This window comes from Coregonus lavaretus, assembly GCF_964263955.1.
Source record: "Coregonus lavaretus genome assembly, contig: HAP1_SCAFFOLD_766, whole genome shotgun sequence".
Classification (NCBI taxonomy): domain Eukaryota; kingdom Metazoa; phylum Chordata; class Actinopteri; order Salmoniformes; family Salmonidae; genus Coregonus; species Coregonus lavaretus.
In genome coordinates, this window is record NW_028160254.1 from 13668 (window position 1) to 37002 (window position 23335).

The 23335-nt window shown below is 51.2% G+C and overlaps 1 protein-coding gene across 1 annotated transcript; it reads left to right on the forward strand.

Annotated features, from left to right (window-relative positions):
* Positions 1-284: 284 nt before the first annotated feature.
* LOC311121983 (mothers against decapentaplegic homolog 3-like) lies at positions 285-21237 on the forward strand. Its single transcript, XM_084196411.1, has 6 exons — positions 285-366; positions 7568-7693; positions 11567-11779; positions 14527-14664; positions 14851-14995; positions 17970-21237. Exons 2-6 carry the CDS (start codon positions 7621-7623, stop codon positions 18091-18093), a joined length of 693 nt encoding a protein of 230 aa, XP_084052537.1. The 5' UTR covers positions 285-366; positions 7568-7620; the 3' UTR covers positions 18094-21237.
* The last annotated feature ends 2098 nt before the right edge of the window (positions 21238-23335 follow it).

The following is a 23335-nucleotide window of genomic DNA, read 5'->3' on the forward strand; positions in this document are numbered from 1 at the left end:
AGACGCTCTTATCCAGAGCCACTTACAGTTAGTGAGTGCATACATTATTCATACTGGCCTCCCCCGTGGGAAACGAATCCACAACCCTGGCGTTGCAAGCGCCATGCTCTACCAACTGAGCTACATCTGTCAGTGTGTTAGAGAAACAATGCACCGTGTGTCTGTGCATTTCTGTTCTTCCTGTTTCTGTCTGTGTGTGTGATAAATGTCTAATTGTGTGCATGTCTGCAGTGCTGCCCCCTGTGCTGGTTCCCAGACACACAGAGATCCCCAGTGAGTTTCCTCCCCTGGACGACTACAGCCACTCCATCCCAGAGAACACCAACTTCCCCGCCGGCATCGAGCCACAGAGCAACTACATACCAGGTGAGATATCAGTCCTATAAACAGTGAGACAAGTCTACATACCAAGTGAGATATCAGTCCTATTACTGCTGAGACCAGTGCTAAAGGAGGTGAGACTAGTCCTCACACAGATTCCTAGAGCAGGTGAGACCAGTCTTGATTTATGAAGCACGTTATAGAAGTCTTAAAGTGGGTGAGACTGGTTTAAGTGAGACAAGTTTAAAATGAGTGTGAGGCCGGTGAGAACCGTCTTAAAAGCAAGTTAAAATCCCATTCAAGCGGACAAGACAGGTGAGTGGCGGAGACTGGCAAAGAGTTTGCAATGCTTGACCTTGTTTCACACAGCTCAGTGTCTGGGATTGTGTCTTGTCTGCCCGCTCTCACACAGTCTAGTTGTGACAGCCAATGGTTTTTATTCAGTCACTTTTTCTTCAGTCCCTCTCCTGGCTAGTTATCATCCCCTCTAGCCCTCCATCCCCTCTAGCCCTCCATCCCCTCTAGCCCCCCATCCCCTCTAGCCCCCCATCCCCTCTAGCCCCCCATCCCCTCTAGCCCCCTATCCCCTATATCCCCCCTATCCCCTCTAGCCCCCCATCCCCTCTAGCCCCCCATCCCCTCTAGCCCCACATCCCCTCTAGCCCCACATCCCCTCTATCCCCTCTAGCCCCCCATCCCCTCTAGCCCTCTAGCCCCCCATCCCCTATATCCCCCCTATCCCCTCTAGCCCCCCATCCCCACTAGCCCCCCATCCCCTATATCCCCCCTCTAGCCCTCTAGCCCCCCATCCCCTCTAGCCCCCCCATCCCCTATATCCCCCCTATCCCCTCTAGCCCCCCATCCCCTCTAGCCCCCATCCCCTCTAGCCCTCTAGCCCCCCATCCCCTCTAACCCCCCATCCCCTCTAACCCCCCATCCCCTCTAGCCCCCCATCCCCTCTAGCCCCCCATCCCCTCTAACCCCCCATCCCCTCTAGCCCCCCATCCCCTCTAGCCCCCCATCCCCTCTAGCCCCCCATCCCCTCTAACCCCCCATCCCCTCTAGCCCCCCATCCCCTCTAGCCCCCATCCCCTCTAGCCCCCCATCCCCTCTAGCCCCCCCATCCCCTCTAGCCCCCCATCCCCTCTAGCCCCCCATCCCCTCTAGCCCCCCCATCCCCTCTAGCCCCCCATCCCCTCTAGCCCCCCCATCCCCTCTAGCCCCCCATCCCCTCTAGCCCTCTAGCCCCCATCCCCTATATCCCCCCTATCCCCTCTAGCCCCCCATCCCCTCTAGCCCCCCCATCCCCTCTAGCCCCCCCATCCCCTCTAGCCCCCATCCCCTCTAGCCCTCTAGCCCCCCATCCCCTCTAGCCCCCCATCCCCTCTAGCCCTCTAGCCCCCCATCCCCTCTAGCCCCCCATCCCCTCTAGCCCCCCATCCCCTCTAGCCCCCCATCCCCTCTAGCCCCCATCCCCTCTAGCCCTCTAGCCCCCCATCCCCTCTAACCCCCCATCCCCTCTAACCCCCCATCCCCTCTAGCCCCCCATCCCCTCTAGCCCCCCATCCCCTCTAGCCCCCCATCCCCTCTAGCCCTCTAGCCCCCCATCCCCTCTAGCCCCCCATCCCCTATATCCCCCCTATCCCCTCTAGCCCCCCATCCCCTCTAGCCCCCATCCCCTCTAGCCCCCCATCCCCTCTAGCCCCCCATCCCCTCTAGCCCCCCATCCCATTTTACATTTACATTTTAGTCATTTAGCAGACGCTCTTAACCAGAGCGACTTACAGGAGCAATTAGGGTTAAGTGCCTTGCTCAAGGGCACATTAACGTCATTTAGCAGACGCTCTTAGCCAGAGCGACTCACAAATTGGTGCGTTCACCCTATAGCCAGTGGGATAACCACTTTACAATTTGGGGGGGGGTTAGAAGGAATACTTTATCCTATCCCAGGTATTCCTTAAAGAGGTGGGGTTTCAAATGTCTCCGGAAGGTGGTGAGTGACTCCGCTGTCCTGGCGTCGTGAGGGAGCTTGTTCCACCATTGGGGTGCCAGAGCAGCGAACAGTTTTGACTGGGCTGAGCGGGAGCTGTGCTTCCGCAGAGGAAGGGGAGCCAGCAGGCCAGAGGTGGATGAACGCAATGTCCTCGTTTGGGTGTAGGGACTGATCAGAGCCTGAAGGTACAGAGGTGCCGTTCCCCTCACTGCTCCATAGGCAAGCACCATGGTCTTGTAGCGGATGCGAGCTTCAACTGGAAGCCAGTGGAGTGTGCGGAGGAGGGGGGTGACGTGAGAGAACTTGGGAAGGTTGAACACCAGACGGGCTGCGGCATTCTGGATGAGTTGTAGGGGTTTAATGGCACAGGCAGGGAGCCCAGCCAACAGCGAGTTGCAGTAGTCCAGACGGGAGATGACAAGTGCCTGGACCAGGACCTGCGCCGCTTCCTGTGTAAGGCAGGGTCGCACTCTCCGAATGTTGTAGAGCATGAACCTGCAGGAGCGGGTCACCGCCTTGATGTTGGCGGAGAACGACAGGGTGTTGTCCAGGGTCACGCCTAGGCTCTTCGCACTCTGGGAGGAGGACACAGCGGAGTTGTCAACCGTGATGGCGAGATCATGGAACGGGCAGTCCTTCCCCGGGAGGAAGAGCAGCTCCGTCTTGCCAGGGTTCAGCTTGAGGTGGTGATCCGTCATCCATACTGATATGTCTGCCAGACATGCAGAGATGCGATTCGCCACCTGGTTATCAGAAGGGGGAAAGGAGAAGATTAGTTGTGTATCGTCAGCGTAGCAATGATAGGAGAGACCATGTGAGGATATGACAGAGCCAAGTGACTTGGTGTATAGGGAGAAAAGGAGAGGGCCCAGAACCGATCCCTGGGGGACACCAGTGGTGAGAGCACGTGGTGCGGAGACAGCTTCCCGCCACGCCACTTGGTAGGAGCGACCGGTCAGGTAGGACGCAATCCAGGAGTGAGCCGCGCCGGAGATGCCCATCTCGGAGAGGGTGGAGAGGAGGATCTGATGGTTCACAGTATCAAAGGCAGCAGACAGGTCTAGAAGGACAAGAGCAGAGGAGAGAGAGTTAGCTTTAGCAGTGCGGAGAGTCTCCGTGACACAGAGAAGAGCAGTCTCAGTTGAATGACCAGTCCTGAAACCTGATTGGTTTGGATCAAGAAGGTCATTCTGAGAGAGATAGCAAGAGAGTTGGCTAAAGACGGCACGCTCAATAGTTTTGGAAAGAAAAGAAAGAAGGGATACTGGTCTGTAGTTGTTGACATCAGTGGGGTCGAGTGTTGGTTTTTTGAGGAGGGGAGCAACTCTCGCTCTCTTGAAGACGGAAGGGACATGGCCAGCGGTCAAGGATGAGTTGATCAGCGAGGTGAGGTAGGGGAGAAGGTCACCGGAGATGGTCTGGAGAAGGGAGGAGGGGATGGGGTCAAGCGGGCAGGTTGTTGGGCGGCCTGCAGTCACAAGTCGCAGGATTTTATCTGGAGAGAGAGGGGAGAAAGAAGTCAAAGCATAGGGTAGGGCAGTGTGAGCAGGACCAGCAGTGTTATTAGACTTAACAAACGAGGATCGGATGTCGTCAACCTTCTTTTCAAAGTGGTTGACGAAGTCATCCACAGAGAGAGAGGAGGTGGGGGGGGGGGGGAGGAGGATTCAGGAGGGAGGAAAATGTGGCAAAGAGCTTCCTAGGGTTAGAGGCAGATGCTTGGAATTTAGAGTGGTAGAAAGTGGCCTTAGCAGCAGAAACAGATGAAGAAAATGTAGAGAGGAGGGAGTGAAAAGATGCCAGGTCGGTAGGGAGTTTAGTTTTCTTCCATTTCCGCTCCGCTGCCCGGAGCTCTGTTCTGTGAGCTCGCAGTGAGTCATCAAGCCACGGAGCTGGGGGGGAGGACCGAGCCGGCCGGGAGGATAGGGGACACAGAGAGTCAAAGGATGCAGAAAGGGAGGAGAGGAGGGTTGAGGAGGCAGAATCAGGAGATTGGAGGGAGAAGGATTGAGCAGAGGGAAGAGATGATAGGATGGAAGAGGAGAGAGTAGTGGGAGAGAGAGAGCGAAGGTTGCGGCGGCGCATTACCATCTGTGTAGGGGCAGAGTGAGTAGTGTGGGAGGAGAGCGAGAGAGAAAAGGAAACAAAGTAGTGGTCGGAGACTTGGAGGGGAGTTGCAGTGAGATTAGTAGAGGAGCAGCATCTAGTGAAGATGAGGTCAAGCGTATTGCCTGCCTTGTGAGTAGGGGGGGACGGTGAGAGGGTGAGGTCAAAAGAGGAGAGGAGTGGAAAGAAGGAGGCAGAGAGAAATGAGTCAAACGTGGACATAGGGAGGTTGAAATCCCCCAAAACTGTGAGGGGTGAGCCATCCTCAGGAAAGGAACTTATCAAGGCGTCAAGCTCGTTGATGAACTCTCCAAGGGAACCTGGAGCCCCCCATCCCCTCTAGCCCCCATCCCCTCTAGCCCCCATCCCCTCTAGCCCCCCCATCCCCTCTAGCCCCCCCATCCCCTCTAGCCCCCCATCCCCTCTAGCCCCCCATCCCCTCTAGCCCCCCATCCCCTCTAGCCCCCCCATCCCCTCTAGCCCCCCATCCCCTCTAGCCCCCCATCCCCTCTAGCCCCCCCATCCCCTCTAGCCCCCCCATCCCCTCTAGCCCCCCATCCCCTCTAGCCCCCCCATCCCCTCTAGCCCCCCCCATCCCCTCTAGCCCCCCCCATCCCCTCTAGCCCCCCCATCCCCTCTAGCCCCCATCCCCTCTAGCCCCCATCCCCTCTAGCCCCCCATCCCCTCTAGCCCCCCATCCCCTCTAGCCCCCCATCCCCTCTAGCCCTCTAGCCCCCCATCCCCTCTAGCCCCCCATCCCCTCTATCCCCCCATCCCCTCTAGCCCCCCCATCCCCTCTAGCCCCCCCATCCCCTCTAGCCCCCCATCCCCTCTAGCCCCCCATCCCCTCTAGCCCCCCATCCCCTCTAGCCCCCCCATCCCCTCTAGCCCCCCCCATCCCCTCTAGCCCCCCCATCCCCTCTAGCCCCCCCATCCCCTCTAGCCCCCCATCCCCTCTAGCCCTCTAGCCCCCCCATCCCCTCTAGCCCCCCCATCCCCACTAGCCCCCCATCCCCTCTAGCCCCACATGCCCTCTAGCCCCCCCCATCCCCTCTAGCCCCCCCATCCCCTCTAGCCCCCCCATCCCCTCTAGCCCCCATCCCCTCTAGCCTTCTAGCCCCCCATCCCCTCTAGCCCTCTAGCCCCCCATCCCCTCTAGGCCCCCCATCCCCTCTAGCCCCCCCATCCCCTCTAGCCCCCCCATCCCCTCTAGCCCTCTAGCCCCCCATCCCCTCTAGGCCCCCCATCCCCTCTAGGCCCCCCATCCCCTCTAGCCCCCCCATCCCCTCTAGCCCCCCCATCCCCTCTAGCCCCCCATCCCCTCTAGCCCCCCCATCCCCTCTAGCCCCCATCCCCTCTAGCCCCCATCCCCTCTAGCCCTCTAGCCCCCCATCCCCTCTAGCCCCCCCATCCCCTCTAGCCCCCCCATCCCCTCTAGCCCCCCCATCCCCTCTAGCCCCCCATCCCCTCTAGCCCCCCCATCCCCTCTAGCCCCCCATCCCCTCTAGCCCCCCCATCCCCTCTAGCCCCCCCATCCCCTCTAGCCCCCATCCCCTCTAGCCCTCTAGCCCCCCATCCCCTCTAGGCCCCCCATCCCCTCTAGCCCCCCCATCCCCTCTAGCCCCCCCATCCCCTCTAGCCCCCCCATCCCCTCTAGCCCCCCCATCCCCTCTAGCCCTCTAGCCCCCCATCCCCTCTAGCCCCCCCATCCCCTCTAGCCCCCCCATCCCCTCTAGCCCCCCCATCCCCTCTAGCCCCCATCCCCTCTAGCCCCCCATCCCCTCTAGCCCCCCCATCCCCTCTAGCCCCCCCATCCCCTCTAGCCCCCCCATCCCCTCTAGCCCCCCCATCCCCTCTAGCCCCCATCCCCTCTAGCCCCCCATCCCCTCTAGCCCCCCATCCCCTCTAGCCCCCCATCCCCTCTAGCCCCCCCATCCCCTCTAGCCCCCCCATCCCCTCTAGCCCCCCATCCCCTCTAGCCCTTTAGCCCCCCATCCCCACTATCTCCTCTAGGCCCCCCCCCAACTCCTCTAGGCCCCTGTCCTCCCCTCCCTTCTCAGTGATTTTGGGTGGCCTCCTAGGCCCCTACCCTACCTTCAGACAGACACTAGCAGAGGTGTGAACCACATCAGCAGACCGGATGAACAGTTGCCAAACACACACACACACACACTGAGTCCAGAGGAGGTGGGCAGCCTCTGCTTGGCACAAACGATGTCTGTGGTGCCTTGAGATGCCAGACCACCAGAAGCAGACACTGCCTCATGGAGACCAGACCAGCACATGGTCCGTTACTACCTCTGGAGGACAAATTGACCCCCCTGTTACAGGCTATCAGGAGTAGAACTAACTCAGTCAATACATTCCACCTGGCAGGAGTAGAACTAACTCAGTCAATACATTCCACCTGTCAGGAGTAGAACTAACTCAGTCAATACATTCCACCTGGCAGGAGTAGAACTAACTCAGTCAATACATTCCACCTGGCAGGAGTAGAACTAACTCAGGAGTAGAACTAACTCAGTCAATACATTCCACCTGTCAGGAGTAGAACTAACTCAGTCAATACATTCCACCTGGCAGGAGTAGAACTAACTCAGTCAATACATTCCACCTGGCAGGAGTAGAACTAACTCAGGAGTAGAACTAACTCAGTCAATACATTCCACCTGTCAGGAGTAGAACTAACTCAGTCAATACATTCCACCTGGCAGGAGTAGAACTAACTCAGTCAATACATTCCACCTGGCAGGAGTAGAACTAACTCAGGAGTAGAACTAACTCAGTCAATACATTCCACCTGGCAGGAGTAGAACTAACTCAGGAGTAGAACTAACTCAGTCAATACATTCCGCCCGTCAGGAGTAGAACTAACTCAGTCAATACATTCCGCCCGTCAGGAGTAGAACTAACTCAGTCAATACATTCCACCTGTGTTTTCTACTGGTTTCCACTTCCCTTCCCTGAATAAAATCATTGTCTGAGAGTTTAATGATAGAGGGTGTTGTTAATATGCAGATGTGGAGCCATGTTGGTCCATGTTATTAGAAGAACCTACCAACCATAATGGTTGTTTACTCTGTTTAGTGTGGTTTACTAATCGTGTGTGTGTGTGTGTGTGTGTGTGTGTGTGTGTGTGTGTTTCAGAGACTCCTCCGCCAGGCTATCTCAGTGAAGATGGGGAGACCAGTGATCACCTGATGAACCACAGCATGGACACCAGCTCACCCAACCTGTCACCCAACCCAGTCTCTCCAACACACAGCAATTTAGGTAAGTGTTAGGGCTGGGAATGTCCAGGGACCTCACAATACAATATTATCACCGTAGTTAGGTGCCGATTCTATATGTATTGCGATTTGATACTGCGGTTTTATTGCAATTTGATGTTCCAAACATATTGCTCACCATATGTCTGCTGCAGAGAGACGAGAAGGCATGATCAATTATTGGTATTTATTTTTCGCCGCAGGTACCGCTAACGCAAACATTTTTTGCTATCTGGCCGTATGTTTGTGGATGTTTATTTGTGAGATTGAGACACAAAGTGGTGTGTGAGACAATGAGATTGTGTGTGTCTGCGCTAACTAGTGGACAAGCGTTGCACCTCAGCCCTCCCTCGGGAAGCCAGTCCACCGCTCCGTATTGTAACAGAGGAAGCCTGGTCTGCTCATGAAAGGCCTTTGTCTCGGTCCCATCTGAGCCCAGAGCTGGCCAACACAGTCAACCCACACTAACATCAATAATAATATCCTGTTGGTTATTATATCAGTGTGGAAAATCACTGTGGGGTTTCGGGCCCAAGCTACTGTAGAAAAAACAAATAGACTGTGCCTTCAAATAGGCCCAGTCAGTACACTGTACTTCAAATAGACAGTGCCTTCACATAGGCCAAGACAGTTCACTGCACTTCAAAGGCAAATGTTGAAGTAGTTAGAATGGAAAAGTAAAAAAAAAAAAAAAACCTTGCTGTTACGAGAACTGTGCAAGCGTTTTCCGAATGTTTTGGTTACGGAACCCTGTAATTTGCCATAGGCTCCACTGTCTCCACATTTCTGCTTTGTGCTTCTGGGAGCTGACTCTGCGCTTATCTCTCTCTTCAGTCTCCCTCCATCTTTAAGTCCTCTACTCCACTGGCTCTGCTGTTATCTCTCTCTTCAGTCTCCCTCCATCTTTATGTCCTCTACTCCCCTGGCTCTGCTGTTATCTCTCTCTTCAGTCTCCCTCCATGTTTATGTCCTCTACTCCCCTGGCTCTGCTGTTATCTCTCTCTTCAGTCTCCCTCCATCTTTATGTCCTCTACTCCCCTGGCTCTGCTGTTATCTCTCTCTTCAGTCTCCCTCCGTCTTTATGTCCTCTACTCCCCTGGCTCTGCTGTTATCTCTCTCTTCAGTCTCCCTCCATCTTTATCTCCTCTACTCCCCTGGCTCTGCTGTTATCTCTCTCTTCAGTCTCCCTCCATCTTTATGTCCTCTACTCTCCTGGCTCTGATGTTATCTCTCTCTTCAGTCTCCCTCCATCTTTATGTCCTACTCCCCAGGCTCTGCTGTTATCTCTCTCTTCAGTCTCCCTCCATCTTTATGTCCTCTACTCCCCTGGCTCTGCTGTTATCTCTCTCTTCAGTCTCCCTCCATCTTTATCTCCTCTACTCCCCTGGCTCTGCTGTTATCTCTCTCTTCAGTCTCCCTCCATCTTTATGTCCTCTACTCCCCTGGCTCTGATGTTATCTCTCTCTTCAGTCTCCCTCCATCTTTATGTCCTACTCCCCAGGCTCTGCTGTTATCTCTCTCTTCAGTCTCCCTCCATCTTTATGTCCTCTACTCCCCTGGCTCTGCTGTTATCTCTCTCTTCAGTCTCCCTCCATCTTTATCTCCTCTACTCCCCTGGCTCTGCTGTTATCTCTCTCTTCAGTCTCCCTCCATCTTTATGTCCTACTCCCCTGGCTCTGCTGTTATCTCTCTCTTCAGTCTCCCTCCATCTTTATGTCCTCTACTCCCCTGGCTCTGCTGTTATCTCTCTCTTCAGTCTCCCTCCATCTTTATGTCCTACTCCCCAGGCTCTGCTGTTATCTCTCTCTTCAGTCTCCCTCCATCTTTATGTCCTCTACTCCCCTGGCTCTGCTGTTGTCTCTCTCTTCAGTCTCCCTCCCTCCCTCCCTCCCTCCCTCCCTCCTGTCCTTCCCCACCTCTATCTCCTCTTCCTTCCCTCCCTCCCTCCGGTCCTTACCCACCTCTCTCTCCTCCTCCCTCCCTCCCTCCCTCCTGTCCTTACCCACCTCTCTCTCCTCCTCCCTCCCTCCCTCCTTCCCCACCTCTATCTCCTCCTCCCTCCCTCCCTCCTCGTCCACTCCTGTTCTGTCTTTTACTCTGTTCAATACAATTGATTGTTTACATGAAAGAAGCAATCCAAAGTTGCCAAAGCAATACAGTACAACAAGTCTCTCGTTCACACTTTATTTGGATAGTCCCATATAGATGATCTTTGTAAGGGTAGGGGTAAAGGTTAGGGTTAGTTAGTTATGTTGTTGACGGTAATTCAACATCTATTGAACATCTACACTACCGGTCAAAAGTTTTAGAACACCTACTCATTCAAGGTTTTTTCTTTATTTTTACTATATTCTACAATAGTTTAAGACATCAAAACTATGAAATAGTAGTAACCAAAAAAGTTTTATTTTATATTTGAGATTCTTCAAATAGCCACCCTTTGCCTTGATGACAGCTTTGCACACTCTTGGCATTCTCTCAACCAGCTTCACCTGGAATGCTTTTCCAACAGTCTCGAAGGAGTTCCCACATTTGCTGAGCACTTGTTGTCTGCTTTTCCTTCACTCTGTCTTCCGACTCATCCCAAACCATCTCAATTTGGTTGAGGTCGGGTGATTGTGGAGGTCAAGTCATCTGATGCAGCACTCATCACTCTCCTTCTTGGTAAAATAGCCCTTACACAGCCTGGAGGTGTGTTTTGGGTCATTGTCCTGTTGAAAAACAAATGATAGTCCCACTAAGCCCAAACCAGATGGGATGGCGTATCGCTGCAGAATGCTGTGGTAGCCATGCTGGTTAAGTGTGCCTTGACTTCTAAATAAGTCACAGACAGTGTTACCAGCAAAGCACCCCCACACCATAAAACCACCTCCTCCATGCTTTACGGTGGGAACTACACATGCAGAGATCATCCGTTCACCCACACCACGTCTCACAAAGACACAGCGGTTGGAACAAAAAATATCCAAGTTGGACTCCAGACCAAAGCACACATTTCCACTGGTCTAATGTCCGTTGCTTGTGTTTCTTGGCCCAAGCAAGTCTCTTCTTCTTATTGGTGTCCTTTAGTAGTGGTTTCTTTGCAGCAATTCGACCATGAATGCCTGATTCACACAGTCTCCTCTGAACAGTTGATGTTGAGATGTGTCTGTTACTTGATTTCTGTGAAGCATTTATTTGGGCTGCAATTTCTGAGGCTGGTAACTCTAATGAACTTATCCTCTCAGCAGAGGGCACCCTGGATCTTCCATTCCTATGGCGGTCCTCATGAGAGCAAGTTTCATCATAGCGCTTGATGGTTTTGGCGAGTGCACTGGAAGAAACTTTCAAAGTTCTTGAAATGTTCCAGATTGACTGACATTTATGTCTTAAAGCAATGATGGACTGTCGTTTCTCTTTGCTTATTTGAGCTGTTCTTGCCATAATATGGACTTGGTCTTTTACCAAATAGGGCTATCTTCTGTATACCCCCCCCCCCCCACCTGATTGGCTCAAACTCATTAAGAAGGAAAGAAATTCCACAAATTAACTTTTATGAAGGCACACCTGTTATTGAAATGCATTCCAGGTGACTACCTCATGAAGCTGGTTGAGAGGATGCGAAGAGTGTGCAAAGCTGTCATCAAGGCAAAGGGTGGCTATTTGAAGAATCTCAAATATAAAATATATTTTCATTTGTTTAACTTTATTTTCGTTACTACATGATTCCATATGTGTTATTTCATAGTTTTGATGTCTTCACTATTATTCTACAATGTAAAAATAAAGAAAAACCCTTGAATGAGTAGGTGTTCTAAAAATGTTTGACCTGTGGTGTACAAAGCATCTACTTGGGACTATCTAAATAAAGTGTTCCCCTTCCCCCTCTGTCTCTCAGACCTACAGCCTGTGATGTACTGTGAGCCGGCCTTCTGGTGTTCTATCTCCTACTATGAGCTGAACCAGCGGGTGGGCGAGACCTTCCACGCCTCCCAGCCGTCCCTCACCGTGGACGGTTTCACTGACCCCTCCAACTCGGAGCGCTTCTGCCTGGGCCTCCTCTCCAACGTCAACCGTAACGCCGCTGTGGAGCTGACGCGCAGACACATTGGTACTGACAAATAAACCGCTGACAAACTGACACGTGGCCGATGCTAGGTCATTGACATGAGGGGGAAAGTGAAATGGAATAGCTTTGTTAGATGGGATAACTGGTCAACTTTAGGACTACCCCTACTTACTACCTGAACCACATGTACTGCCCACACATGGTAGCCGCATGAAACAGGATTGTGGTTACAAGGTCATTCACACCGAAGTAAAGAGAAAGAGAGAGCAGTTGTATTAGCTGCTACCAATACCTTAGGTCAGGGGTGGTAGGGGTTGGGTCAGGGGTGGTAGGGGTTGGGTCAGGGGTAGTAGGGGTTGGGGTAGTAGGGGTTAGGTCAGGGGTAGTAGGGGTTAGGTCAGGGGTGGTAGGGGTTAGGTCAGGGGTAGTAGGGGTTAGGTCAGTGGTAGTAGGGGTTAGGTCAGGGGTGGTAGGGGTTAGGTCAGTGGTAGTAGGGGTTAGGTCAGGGGTGGTAGGGGTTAGGTCAGGGGTGGTAGGGGTTAGGTCAGGGGTAGTAAGGGTTAGGTCAGGGGTAGTAAGGGTTAGGTCAGGGGTAGTAAGGGTTAGGTCAGGGGTAGTAGGGGTTAGGTCAGGGGTGGTAAGGGTTAGGTCAGGGGTAGTAGGGGTTAGGTCAGGGGTGGTAAGGGTTAGGTCAGGGGTAGTAGGGGTTAGGTCAGGGGTGGTAGGGGTTAGGTCAGGGGTGGTAGGGGTTAGGTCAGGGGTGGTAAGGGTTAGGTCAGGGGTAGTAGGGGTTAGGTCAGGGGTGGTAAGGGTTAGGTCAGGGGTGGTAGGGGTTAGGTCAGGGGTGGTAAGGGTTAGGTCAGGGGTAGTAGGGGTTAGGTCAGGGGTGGTAGGGGTTAGGTCAGGGGTGGTAGGGGTTAGGTCAGGGGTGGTAGGGGTTAGGTCAGGGGTGGTAGGGGTTAGGTCAGGGGTGGTAGGGGTTAGGTCAGGGGTAGTAAGGGTTAGGTCAGGGGTAGTAAGGGTTAGGTCAGGGGTAGTAGGGGTTAGGTCAGGGGTAGTAGGGGTTAGGTCAGGGGTTAGGTCAGTGGTAGTAGGGGTTAGGTCAGTGGTGGTAGGGGTTAGGTCAGGGGTAGTAGGGGTTAGGTCAGTGGTAGTAGGGGTTAGGTCAGGGGGTGTAGGGGTTAGGTCAGTGGTAGTAGGGGTTAGGTCAGGGGTGGTAGGGGTTAGGTCAGGGGTGGTAGGGGTTAGGTCAGGGGTAGTAAGGGTTAGGTCAGGGGTAGTAAGGGTTAGGTCAGGGGTAGTAAGGGTTAGGTCAGGGGTAGTAGGGGTTAGGTCAGGGGTGGTAAGGGTTAGGTCAGGGGTAGTAGGGGTTAGGTCAGGGGTGGTAAGGGTTAGGTCAGGGGTAGTAGGGGTTAGGTCAGGGGTGGTAGGGGTTAGGTCAGGGGTGGTAGGGGTTAGGTCAGGGGTGGTAGGGGTTAGGTCAGGGGTGGTAGGGGTTAGGTCAGGGGTGGTAAGGGTTAGGTCAGGGGTAGTAGGGGTTAGGTCAGGGGTGGTAAGGGGTTAGGTCAGGGGTGGTAGGGGTTAGGTCAGGGGTGGTAAGGGTTAGGTCAGGGGTAGTAGGGGTTAGGTCAGGGGTGGTAGGGGTTAGGTCAGGGGTGGTAGGGGTTAGGTCAGGGGGTGGTAGGGGTTAGGTCAGGGGTGGTAGGGGTTAGGTCAGGGGTAGTAAGGGTTAGGTCAGGGTAGTAAGGGTTAGGTCAGGGGTTAGGTCAGTGGTAGTAGGGGTTAGGTCAGTGGTGGTAGGGGTTAGGTCAGGGGTAGTAGGGGTTAGGTCTGGGGTGGTAGGGGTTAGGTCTGGGGTGGTAGGGGTTAGGTCAGGGGTGGTAGGGGTTAGGTCAGGGGTGGTAGGGGTTAGGTCAGGGGTAGTAGGGGTTAGGTCAGGGGTGGTAGGGGATAGGTCAGGGGTGGTAGGGGTTAGGTCAGGGGTGGTAGGGGTTAGGTCAGGGGTGGTAGGGGTTAGGTCAGGGGTGGTAGGGGTTAGGTCAGGGGTGGTAGGGGTTAGGTCAGGGGTAGGCAACTATATTCAACCGTGTGCCTATTTTTGTCAGAGAATGGTTGAGGGGCATAATTATAATAATTTGTACACTGCAAATTGACCACAACTAAGCCAAATAAGAGATTGTATTGGAAATTAACAATAATTTCATACCTAGATTACAGTGAGACGTGATCACATGTCAATTTTTATTTGTGGGAATACTTGAGAACAGGTTTCCTAAATATGTCTTTAGATATACATCACATGTTCATTGTCATCATTGTTCAAAGTGAATTGAATGGACGTCTGTGTGTACACACCAGGGGTGGTAGGGGTTAGGTCAGGGAATGGACGTCTGTGTGTACACCAGGGGTGGTAGGGGTTAGGTCAGGGAATGGACGTCTGTGTGTACACCAGGGGTGGTAGGGGTTAGGTCAGGGAATGGACGTCTGTGTGTACACCAGGGGTGGTAGGGGTTAGGTCAGGGAATGGACGTCTGTGTGTACACCAGGGGTGGTAGGGGTTAGGTCAGGGAATGGACGTCTGTGTGTACACCAGGGGTGGTAGGGGTTAGGTCAGGGAATGGACGTCTGTGTGTACACCAGGGGTGGTAGGGGTTAGGTCAGGGGTGGTAGGGGTTAGGTCAGGGGTGGTAGGGGTTAGGTCAGGGAATGGACGTCTGTGTGTACACCAGGGGTGGACTCCCCAGTGGCTGTAGTCCTAGATTAAGGGTTCTGTCTGTATGTGTCTGCAGGCAGAGGGGTGCGTTTGTACTACATTGGAGGAGAGGTGTTTGCAGAGTGCCTCAGCGACAGTGCCATCTTCGTCCAGAGCCCCAACTGTAACCAGCGCTACGGCTGGCACCCCGCCACTGTCTGCAAGATCCCACCAGGTGAGAGCTGAGAGAGAGTGTGTGTGTGTGTGTGTGAGACAAAAAGTTGACACACAGTAGGTTAATTTCCACAATGACTCGCACTCTGTCGTTACTCACCAGCACACGTTGGACACACACCTCATTCATTGTCTGACTGTAACGGTTGTCGGATGGTTGTCTGACAGTTGTGTGACGGTTCCGTAGGCTGCAACCTGAAGATCTTCAACAACCAGGAGTTTGCTGCCCTGCTGGCCCAGTCGGTGAACCAGGGCTTCGAGGCGGTCTACCAGCTCACCAGGATGTGCACCATCCGCATGAGCTTCGTCAAGGGCTGGGGAGCAGAGTACAGGTAACCATAGTCCACAGCTCTCATACAATGAAGGTTTCATGTATTAAACGGAGTCACCCCTGTCAGTAGTCGATACCATGCTCCCACCTGATTAGCTGACTAGTTGATTCAGGAATAGACCAACTATGTGGGATGGCTGAGGGGTGCAGAGTTAAGTAACGATGCTCAACCCCCCCCCCCCCCCCCCCCTCCCCCCAGCCTCTCCACATTGTCTCCAGTGTCTGACTAGGCCATGACCCTGTATCTCGCTAGCCTCGTACGAACCATCCTGATCTCGCAAGCTTACATTCTGGATACGACCAGATTCAAACTGAGCTAGCTGGTAAATCAAGCGCTTGGCGAACCCAGTAGGGAGAAGACCGAGAAAATCCTTCAATGCAGTTATTTGCTGTTCTTTCAATTAAGTTCTGCCCTCCTGTTCTGATACAACTGCTGCTATAGCAACACTAACCTCAAGATCAGCCATTGTTGTTATGATTTTCCATTACAGACGCTTCTCATTGTCCTGATCAACTAAACCACCCCCACAGATTATCAGAGGATGCTGATTGGTGGGTTTGAATCTGGTCGTGGCCAGACTGTATCTGTGTAGTGAAACAGAATGTAAGCTGGCGAGATGGGGATGGAACGTACGAGGCTAGTGTCCTCCTCTCTTCCCCATAGAAACAGGCCTGGCTGGGCACACCGCTCTGTTTTCAGCCAAATACACATGTGCTGTATCCCCCCTCCTGTCCTCCTCTTTTCCCCCCTCCTGTCCTCCTCTTTTCCCCTCTCCTGTCCTCCTCTTTTCCCCTCTCCTGTCCTCCTCTTTTCCCCCCTCCTGTCCTCCTCTTTTCCCCCCTCCTGTCCTCCTCTTTTCCCCCCTCCTGTCCTCCTCTTTCCCCCCCCCCTCCTGTCCTCCTCTTTTCCCCCCTCCTGTCCTCCTCTTTTCCCCCCTCCTGTCCTCCTCTTTTCCCCCCTCCTGTCCTCCTCTTTTCCCCCCTCCTGTCCTCCTCTTTTCCCCCCTCCTGTCCTCCTCTTTTCCCCCCCTCCTGTCCTCCTCTTTCCCCCCCCTCCTGTCCTCCTCTTTCCCCCCCTCCTGTCCTCCTCTTTCCCCCCCCTCCTGTCCTCCTCTTTTCCCCCCCTCCTGTCCTCCTCTTTTCCCCCCCTCCTGTCCTCCTCTTTTCCATGCTGTAGTCTGACTCATCTGGTTGGAGAAGAGAGGGGGGAGCCTCCAGGGGCTTCTGTACTGGGAGCCAGTGGTAGCTTTCCACCGGGAAGATCCCCAGCACACACACACACACACACACACACACACACAGGAGGAGAGAGAGCAGAGCCAGAGACTCCGGTCCAGACACAACTCAGCATGTGAAGACACTTAGGTTACAGTAGTGTGGTGTCCAACCCTTAGGGGACAGTAGTGTGGTGTCCAACCCTTAGGGGACAGTAGTGTGGTGTCCAACCCTTAGGGGACAATGGTGTGGTGTCCAACCCTTAGGGGACAGTAGTGTGGTGTCCAACCCTTAGGGGACAGTAGTGTGGTGTCCAACCCTTAGGGGACAGTAGTGTGGTGTCCAACCCTTAGGGGACAGTAGTGTGGTGTCCAACCCTTAGGGGCAGGGTTAGGTTACAGTAGTGTGGTGTCCAGCTATGCTTATTATTTCCCCTGTCCAATTTCTCACTCAAATATTTAGTTTTAATTAACAATTCAAGCACATGCCGTAGGTACAGTTGTAAAGACGTTTTCCATTAGCAGCCATTGATAAAGTGTTCATGTGTTTCCACTATTTAAAAAAAAAAGACCAGCTCAGCCCAGCGCACACAGGACTGAGACAGAGAGAGTTGTGTAAGGGGGATGGAATGCAAGAGAGAGAGAGAGAGAGAGAGGGAGGGAGGGTAGAGGGGTAGAGGGAGGGAGGGTAGTGGGAGAGAGTGAGGGTGGAGGGAGGGAGGGTGGAGAGAGGGAGGGAGGGAGGGTGGAGGGAGGGTGGAGAGAGGGAGGGAGGGTGGAGGGAGGGGTGGAGGGAGGGAGGGAGGGAGGAGGAGGGTGGAGGGAGGGTAGGTAGAGGGAGGTGGAGGGAGGGTGGGAGAGCATAGAGAGAGAGGGGAAGAGAGTGTGGCCGCTGTGTTGCTGTCCCAGGGTGGGACGTCGTGTCTCCTTGTCTCTTCAGACACAGCCCACTACTGACTTCTATCACTGTAGTATTACTGCCCAGTCTGCTCTAGCCTGGTTCCAGATCACTGTAGTATTACTGCCCAGTCTGCTCTAGCCTGGTTCCAGATCACTGTAGTATTACTGCCCAGTCTGCTCTAGCCTGGTTCCAGATCACTGTAGTATTACTGCCCAGTCTGCTCTAGCCTGGTTCCAGATCACTGTAGTATTACTGCCCAGTCTGCTCTAGCCTGGTTCCAGACCACTGTAGTATTACTGCCCAGTCTGCTCTAGCCTGGTTCCAGATCACTGTAGTGTTACTGCCCAGTCTGCTCTAGCCTGGTTCCAGATCACTGTAGTATTACTGCCCAGTCTGCTCTAGCCTGGTTCCAGACCACTGTAGTATTACTGCCCAGTCTGCTCTAGCCTGGTTCCAGATCACTGTAGTATTACTGCCCAGTCTGCTCTAGCCTGGTTCCAGATCTAAGGAGTTGGCAAAACAGCACAAAGACATCTCGACCAGGCTATTACCTAATGACCTCCTCCCACTGAAAAGGACCATCTTTGAGTTGTGTGATTTACAGTAGTATAATATGACTATGTTGTTGATAGTTGCCATGGACAACACTATGGCGATAGAGCGGTAAGGAACTAAAAACAAGGTGTTGTCAAAGGATAGTCTTGTTAAAAAAAACTCACAAACTGTGTTGAAAACCTACAAGAAAATGGATGTCATTGTCTGTGATATACAGGTAGAATAAAGATCCTAGTTGATTGTGTACTGCAGTGAACTAACCTCTTGTTTCTTTATGTCTCCTCCTGTTCGGTCCCTCGACCCAGGCGACAGACGGTGACCAGCACCCCCTGTTGGATCGAGCTGCACCTTAACGGCCCCTTGCAGTGGCTGGACAAGGTGCTCATGCAAATGGGTTCCCCTAGCATTCGCTGCTCCAGCGTGTCGTAGGAATACTCCCCACCCTCTCTGTCACAGCACCGGTGAATAAAACACAGACTTCAGACCGTGAACAAATAAACTAAAGGATGAGAGATTTCAGCAGGCATTGAGTCTTTGGAAGAAGAGCCCTGTAGGCTAAGAAAGCCCAAGCCTCGTCTGCAACATACTCTCCCCTCCACACCAACTGTTGGTAGCACTTTTTTTTTTACATGTTTGTGGCAAAAGGGGGCGAGTGCATTAAAACAGGACTGAGTTGTCATCCTCTCTGTCATTAGCCATTTTTTTTATTGAACATGTTTAATATGTCGGCATCCAGTGCCAACGGCGCTGTAACATGGGAGGTTTTTAAGTCATGAGATTCCTCCGTTTCTTTTCTGTTTTTGGGTTATCATTGTGTAGTTAGTTGTACATGTGTTTATATAGAGGTGCAAGATAATTATTCGATCGGGTATTTTTGGAGCGGCGAGTGATACTGCTTTTTATATAGCATGCTAGAAGAACATGAAGTTTTACACATTTCAGTTGAGTTTGTTTCTATGGTTAGGCGTTTGTTGGTGGGGGGGGGGGGGTTTGTGCAAAATTGTAAAACGCCGCCCATTGTTAGCTGATTGAAAATATATGAATTTGTCGGAATGAAATATGTTCCTCCCTTGCCACTTCTGAGTAGTGTGTAAAGGGAAATGTAGTAAGAAGCTTTTAGGTGGGGTAGATGCTCTCCTGTCTGCCCATTCCCCGGGGCGGGTTTCCATGTTCTCCAGTTTTTCCCGGAACAGTGCAGCTCGGGTTTGTAATCCGTCTTTTTGGAAGCGCTCCAAATCTCCTTCCCGCCTCGTCAGAGACCATTGGGTTGTGGATTTGAACTGTCCCCCCAGATATCCTCTCAGACTGTCTGAGGAGTTTGATATAGAAGTGTGTTTCTAAAATACTAGTCCAACATCCATCTGAAACTGTGGTGTGATTATCCATAGCATATGACAAAATTAGAACTTGACAAACTTTTGTCATGGCAATGGCCGTGTTGAGCGACGTTGCCCCCTACGTTTTACAAGAAATCTCAATCAAGTTTGGGAATAGTTGATCCAATCGTTTATATAGGTAAACGTATACTTCAAGGGGCGCTTCCTAGTGTCCATTTTGGAAAAGTGACTTGACTGCTTATGGGCATTGCTAAGTGTTGCCAGTCAGCTGTTGTTCTCAGAACCTAGGATTAAGCGAAGTATCCTGGACTGTAGATACAGGAGTGTTCCTTCCTCATCTCTATTTTACTACAGAAGTGTAGTGTTTTGTATTTTGTAATGAAACGCCATGCAAGAGTATGGTGCTGATGTGAAAACCCTGAGAGTTGCTGTATCACTTGTCAAATCTAGCTAGCCTAATCACACACACACACCAGTTGCCATGCCCCCCGTCCTTGGCTGATACCGTCTCAAACTGCACATTTCTAGGACTCCATGGTTTCCCCTGGAAGAGAGCACTGTGAGTAAGTGTTCAACCTGTACCACAGTCTGTAGGATTAGTTTTGTCTCTCATCACCGTTTCACTGGCGTAGTACTCACTCATATCCAGCAGGGGGTGCTACTCTCTCAAAACAAACCGCGTGTGTGTGTATATACATCTATAAAAAGTCAAATGCATGCTTATTTTCACACTCGCTCTCTTTCTTTGTAATGTAGATTCTATTTTGCTACCAAGTATTTTTGTAGAAAGGGGATGGTATAGCATTATATGCTCTGCTCCCAATGTTGTGCACGTCTATGGAGACATACTGCTGTTCGGTGGAGAGGACACCATTTTGAGGAAAGCTGTTTTTTTTGTTGTTTTTTTAAGGGAAATGTTTGCCAGGGTCGGGCTATGTACATAGTAGGACCAAGTCCCCTTTCTGTCAGTCAGTACTTTCTAGAATACTCTACCCCTCTTATGAAATGCAGGATTTAAGTCTGCTAACTGGGATGGCAGGTAGCTTAGTGGGTAAGAGCGTTGTGCCAGTAACCGAAAGGTCGCTGGTTCTAATCCCCGAGCCGACTAGGTGAAATATCTGTCGATGTGCCCTTGAGCAAGGCACTTAACCCTAATTGCTCCTGTAAGTAGCTCTGGATAAGAGCGTCTGCTAAATGACTTAAATGTAACTGCGTGCGTGTGTGTCTATGAATATGACCCTTGTGGTCCTGATGGTTTTGGGTTAGAGCAGGACAGAAGGGAAGTAGGGTGAGATCAGATCTCCCTGTAGTGACTGACCGACAGTACCGCTTGTTATTAGAATCCCCTCACTAAAGACTGCACTGTCCAGAATGGCACCCTATTCCCTACGTAGTGCACAACAACCCATTGGGCGCTGGTCAACAGTAGTGCACTATGTGCCATTCCAGATGCAGCCCATTTTGTCTTTATGAGGAGTGGGGCTGGGTTTTGAAGGTTTCTGTTACCACCTTAATGTATTGCGGTGCTTGTTACCACCTTAATGTATGGTGGTGCTTGGTAGAGATGGAGGGAATTGAACCATGCACATGGGCTCTTACAGCACTTAGTTACTTACGTGCTTTGACCAAGCACAAGCTTCTGTCTTGACGCTAACCCAACGGTGCTAACTGCTAGCCGTTAACATTACAGTGACGCAAATCCAACGGTGCTAGCCATTAACATTACATTGATGCTAACCCAACGGTGCTAGCCGTTAACATTACAGTGACACAGAGAAGTGTGTATGAGGGTACACTGTATCACTGTTTTTCACTGCTCTCCGTGTACATTGTCCTACAAGGACATTTCAGAAAAAGTAGTATCTACCGATCTGGAGAAAGAGATTTGCTCTTTGTAAAGCTGTCCCCAAGTGTCCATGTGAACCGAACACAGATTCAACGTCCTATAGGACCATTGGAAATCCAATAGTAAATGAATTTACCTGATAGAATATATTTTATTAGCAAAGAGAAATGTTTTTAATCTGCTCTTCAAGTTGTATTGCTTGTTGTTCTTGTGTCCCCCCATACTATTGTGTGTATTAGTTGTTTGTCCTTTTATGCTCCAAATATTTTAATGTCATTTTGTATAAAGATATATCCTTATTTTTTTCTTTGCATAGGAAATGTTTGTCTCAATGATGCATCATACTTGTATCTGTATTGTTGGTCTTTTAATAAAAAAAATACATATCTCAAACAATTCTGGTGTATCCTATTATAGTTTTATTAGCTAGGACAAATCCCTTTTTATACCAAGTCAATAAATTAAAGCTGCAATATGGAACTTTTTGGGCGCCCCGACCAAATTCACATAGAAAATGAGTTATAGATCGTTCATTGTCATTGAAAGCAAGTCTAAGAAGTGGTAGATCTGTTCTGTGCGCAAGTCAACCTTCGTTAAGTTCTCTGTGTCCAGGTAGCAGTTTTCTAGAGTGAGACAGGTGGGAGTAATGATTGGTAGGTATTCTCCATGTTTTAGATTGGTTCACATTATTTCAACCACATCAAAAATACATAGGGATAACTACTGTGCCGAGGGAAATGGGACACTTTATGCTCGAGAGCTGTTCAGAAATCCAGTCATAAAACCACGTCAATAGAAAAATGTTATTTGAATGCTGTTTTTCAGAATTCCCTTTTAACAGTTTACAAAGACTTTAAATGATCTACTGTGTGTGTAAAATTTGTGACACTTATTTTATTATTTGAGGTAAAATCTGGATGGTACAATGATCCATGACTTCATGTTTTGCACTTTAGTTCAGATATTCTACTGTTCTATGAGGACATATAGTCCAGTTGGGCCACATTCAACCAATTGTAATTTTGAGAGTGAAAACATCTAAAACCAGGAATAATTTAACTGAGAAAACATAATTTGGGAAAATACTAAACAGACTTTATAGGGCCCCCCTTACAGTTGTTTATTAACCATTATTGTAACAGGTAAATTGACAGAAAACAGTGCACTACTTTCTCTTGTACACTAAGGACCCTGGGAAGAGTTACAGGGTAGAGGAGAAGAGAAGAATGTGTCTATTTGAAAGATATAAAAAAAATTAGTCGCTTGCGACATGTTTAATTTTTTAAAAGTATCTCTCATGCTAGAAAAGGTTGGAGAACCCTGGCTTCCAGTAACGTGGGTTGGAGACCCCTGGCTTCCAGTAACGTGGGTTGGAGACCCCTGGCTTCCAGTAACGTGGGTTGGCGACCCCTGGCTTCCAGTAACGTGGGTTGGAGACCCCTGGCTTCCAGTAACGTGGGTTGGAGACCCCTGGCTTCCAGTAACGTGGGTTGGAGACCCCTGGCTTCCAGTAACGTGGGTTGGAGACCCCTGTTCTAACCACTTTGCTCACCTGGATAGTTCTAACCGCTTTGCATTGAGCACTGAATCCATTGCTGCACTGAAAGCCCCATGTAGCTAAGTTGGTAGAGCATGGCGCTTGCAACGCCAGGGTTGTGGGTTCGATTCCCAGTATGAAAATGTATGCACTCACTAACTGTAAGTGGCTCTGGATAAGAGCGTCTGCTAAATGACTACAATGTAAATGTAAAATGAAAACCTCCACTGTATCCATGCACTGACATCTAAAAGACAACCATGACAAGTGGAGCTACTCCAGAGAGGGAGAGAGAGAGAGAGAAGAAACTGTCTTAGAGAGTGGTTTCCTGTGTTAGTTTGGGGATAGCCAGACCGTAGTTGGTGAGTAATCTGGCGCTCCTCTGGGCAGCAGACAGAAACAGGACCACTAATTACAGGCTTGCAGCCAAACGCATGCTGTTTCGCTCTCCATGTTTCACCGTTGCTAGGTAACGGCTAATATAAACCATGCCCACGTCTGTGAGAATCACAGCCCCGGCCACTGTGATATGAAGACAGGCTTTGTTCAGACACCCGTGGGGCAAGGAGGACCTGCTACCTGCTGTCACTTCAGGAACCACCACCCACTGACACGCAACAGACAATGGTCTTAAGGGAGGAGATTTAGGTCTAAGATTCCTTAGGTTATCTTATTACACTCAAAAAACCCTGTCAGATTCTTCAGTCCTCAAGAGTCTTATGTTGAGATTCATACTGTATGGCCCAGGCCAGTCAATGTCTCAGCAGGCCAGAATGGGAAAGATATCACCATATCATTTCTTCATCTTATTCGGATAGTTAGGCCTATGCTTATTCCTTCTAGCAATCACAGACATTCTCACAGACATATCATCTATGGAATGATTGCTGATTGTTTATTCATTGTTGTCTTATGGTGTCTTTTTGACCTTTGTGTTTTGATGTATTTTGA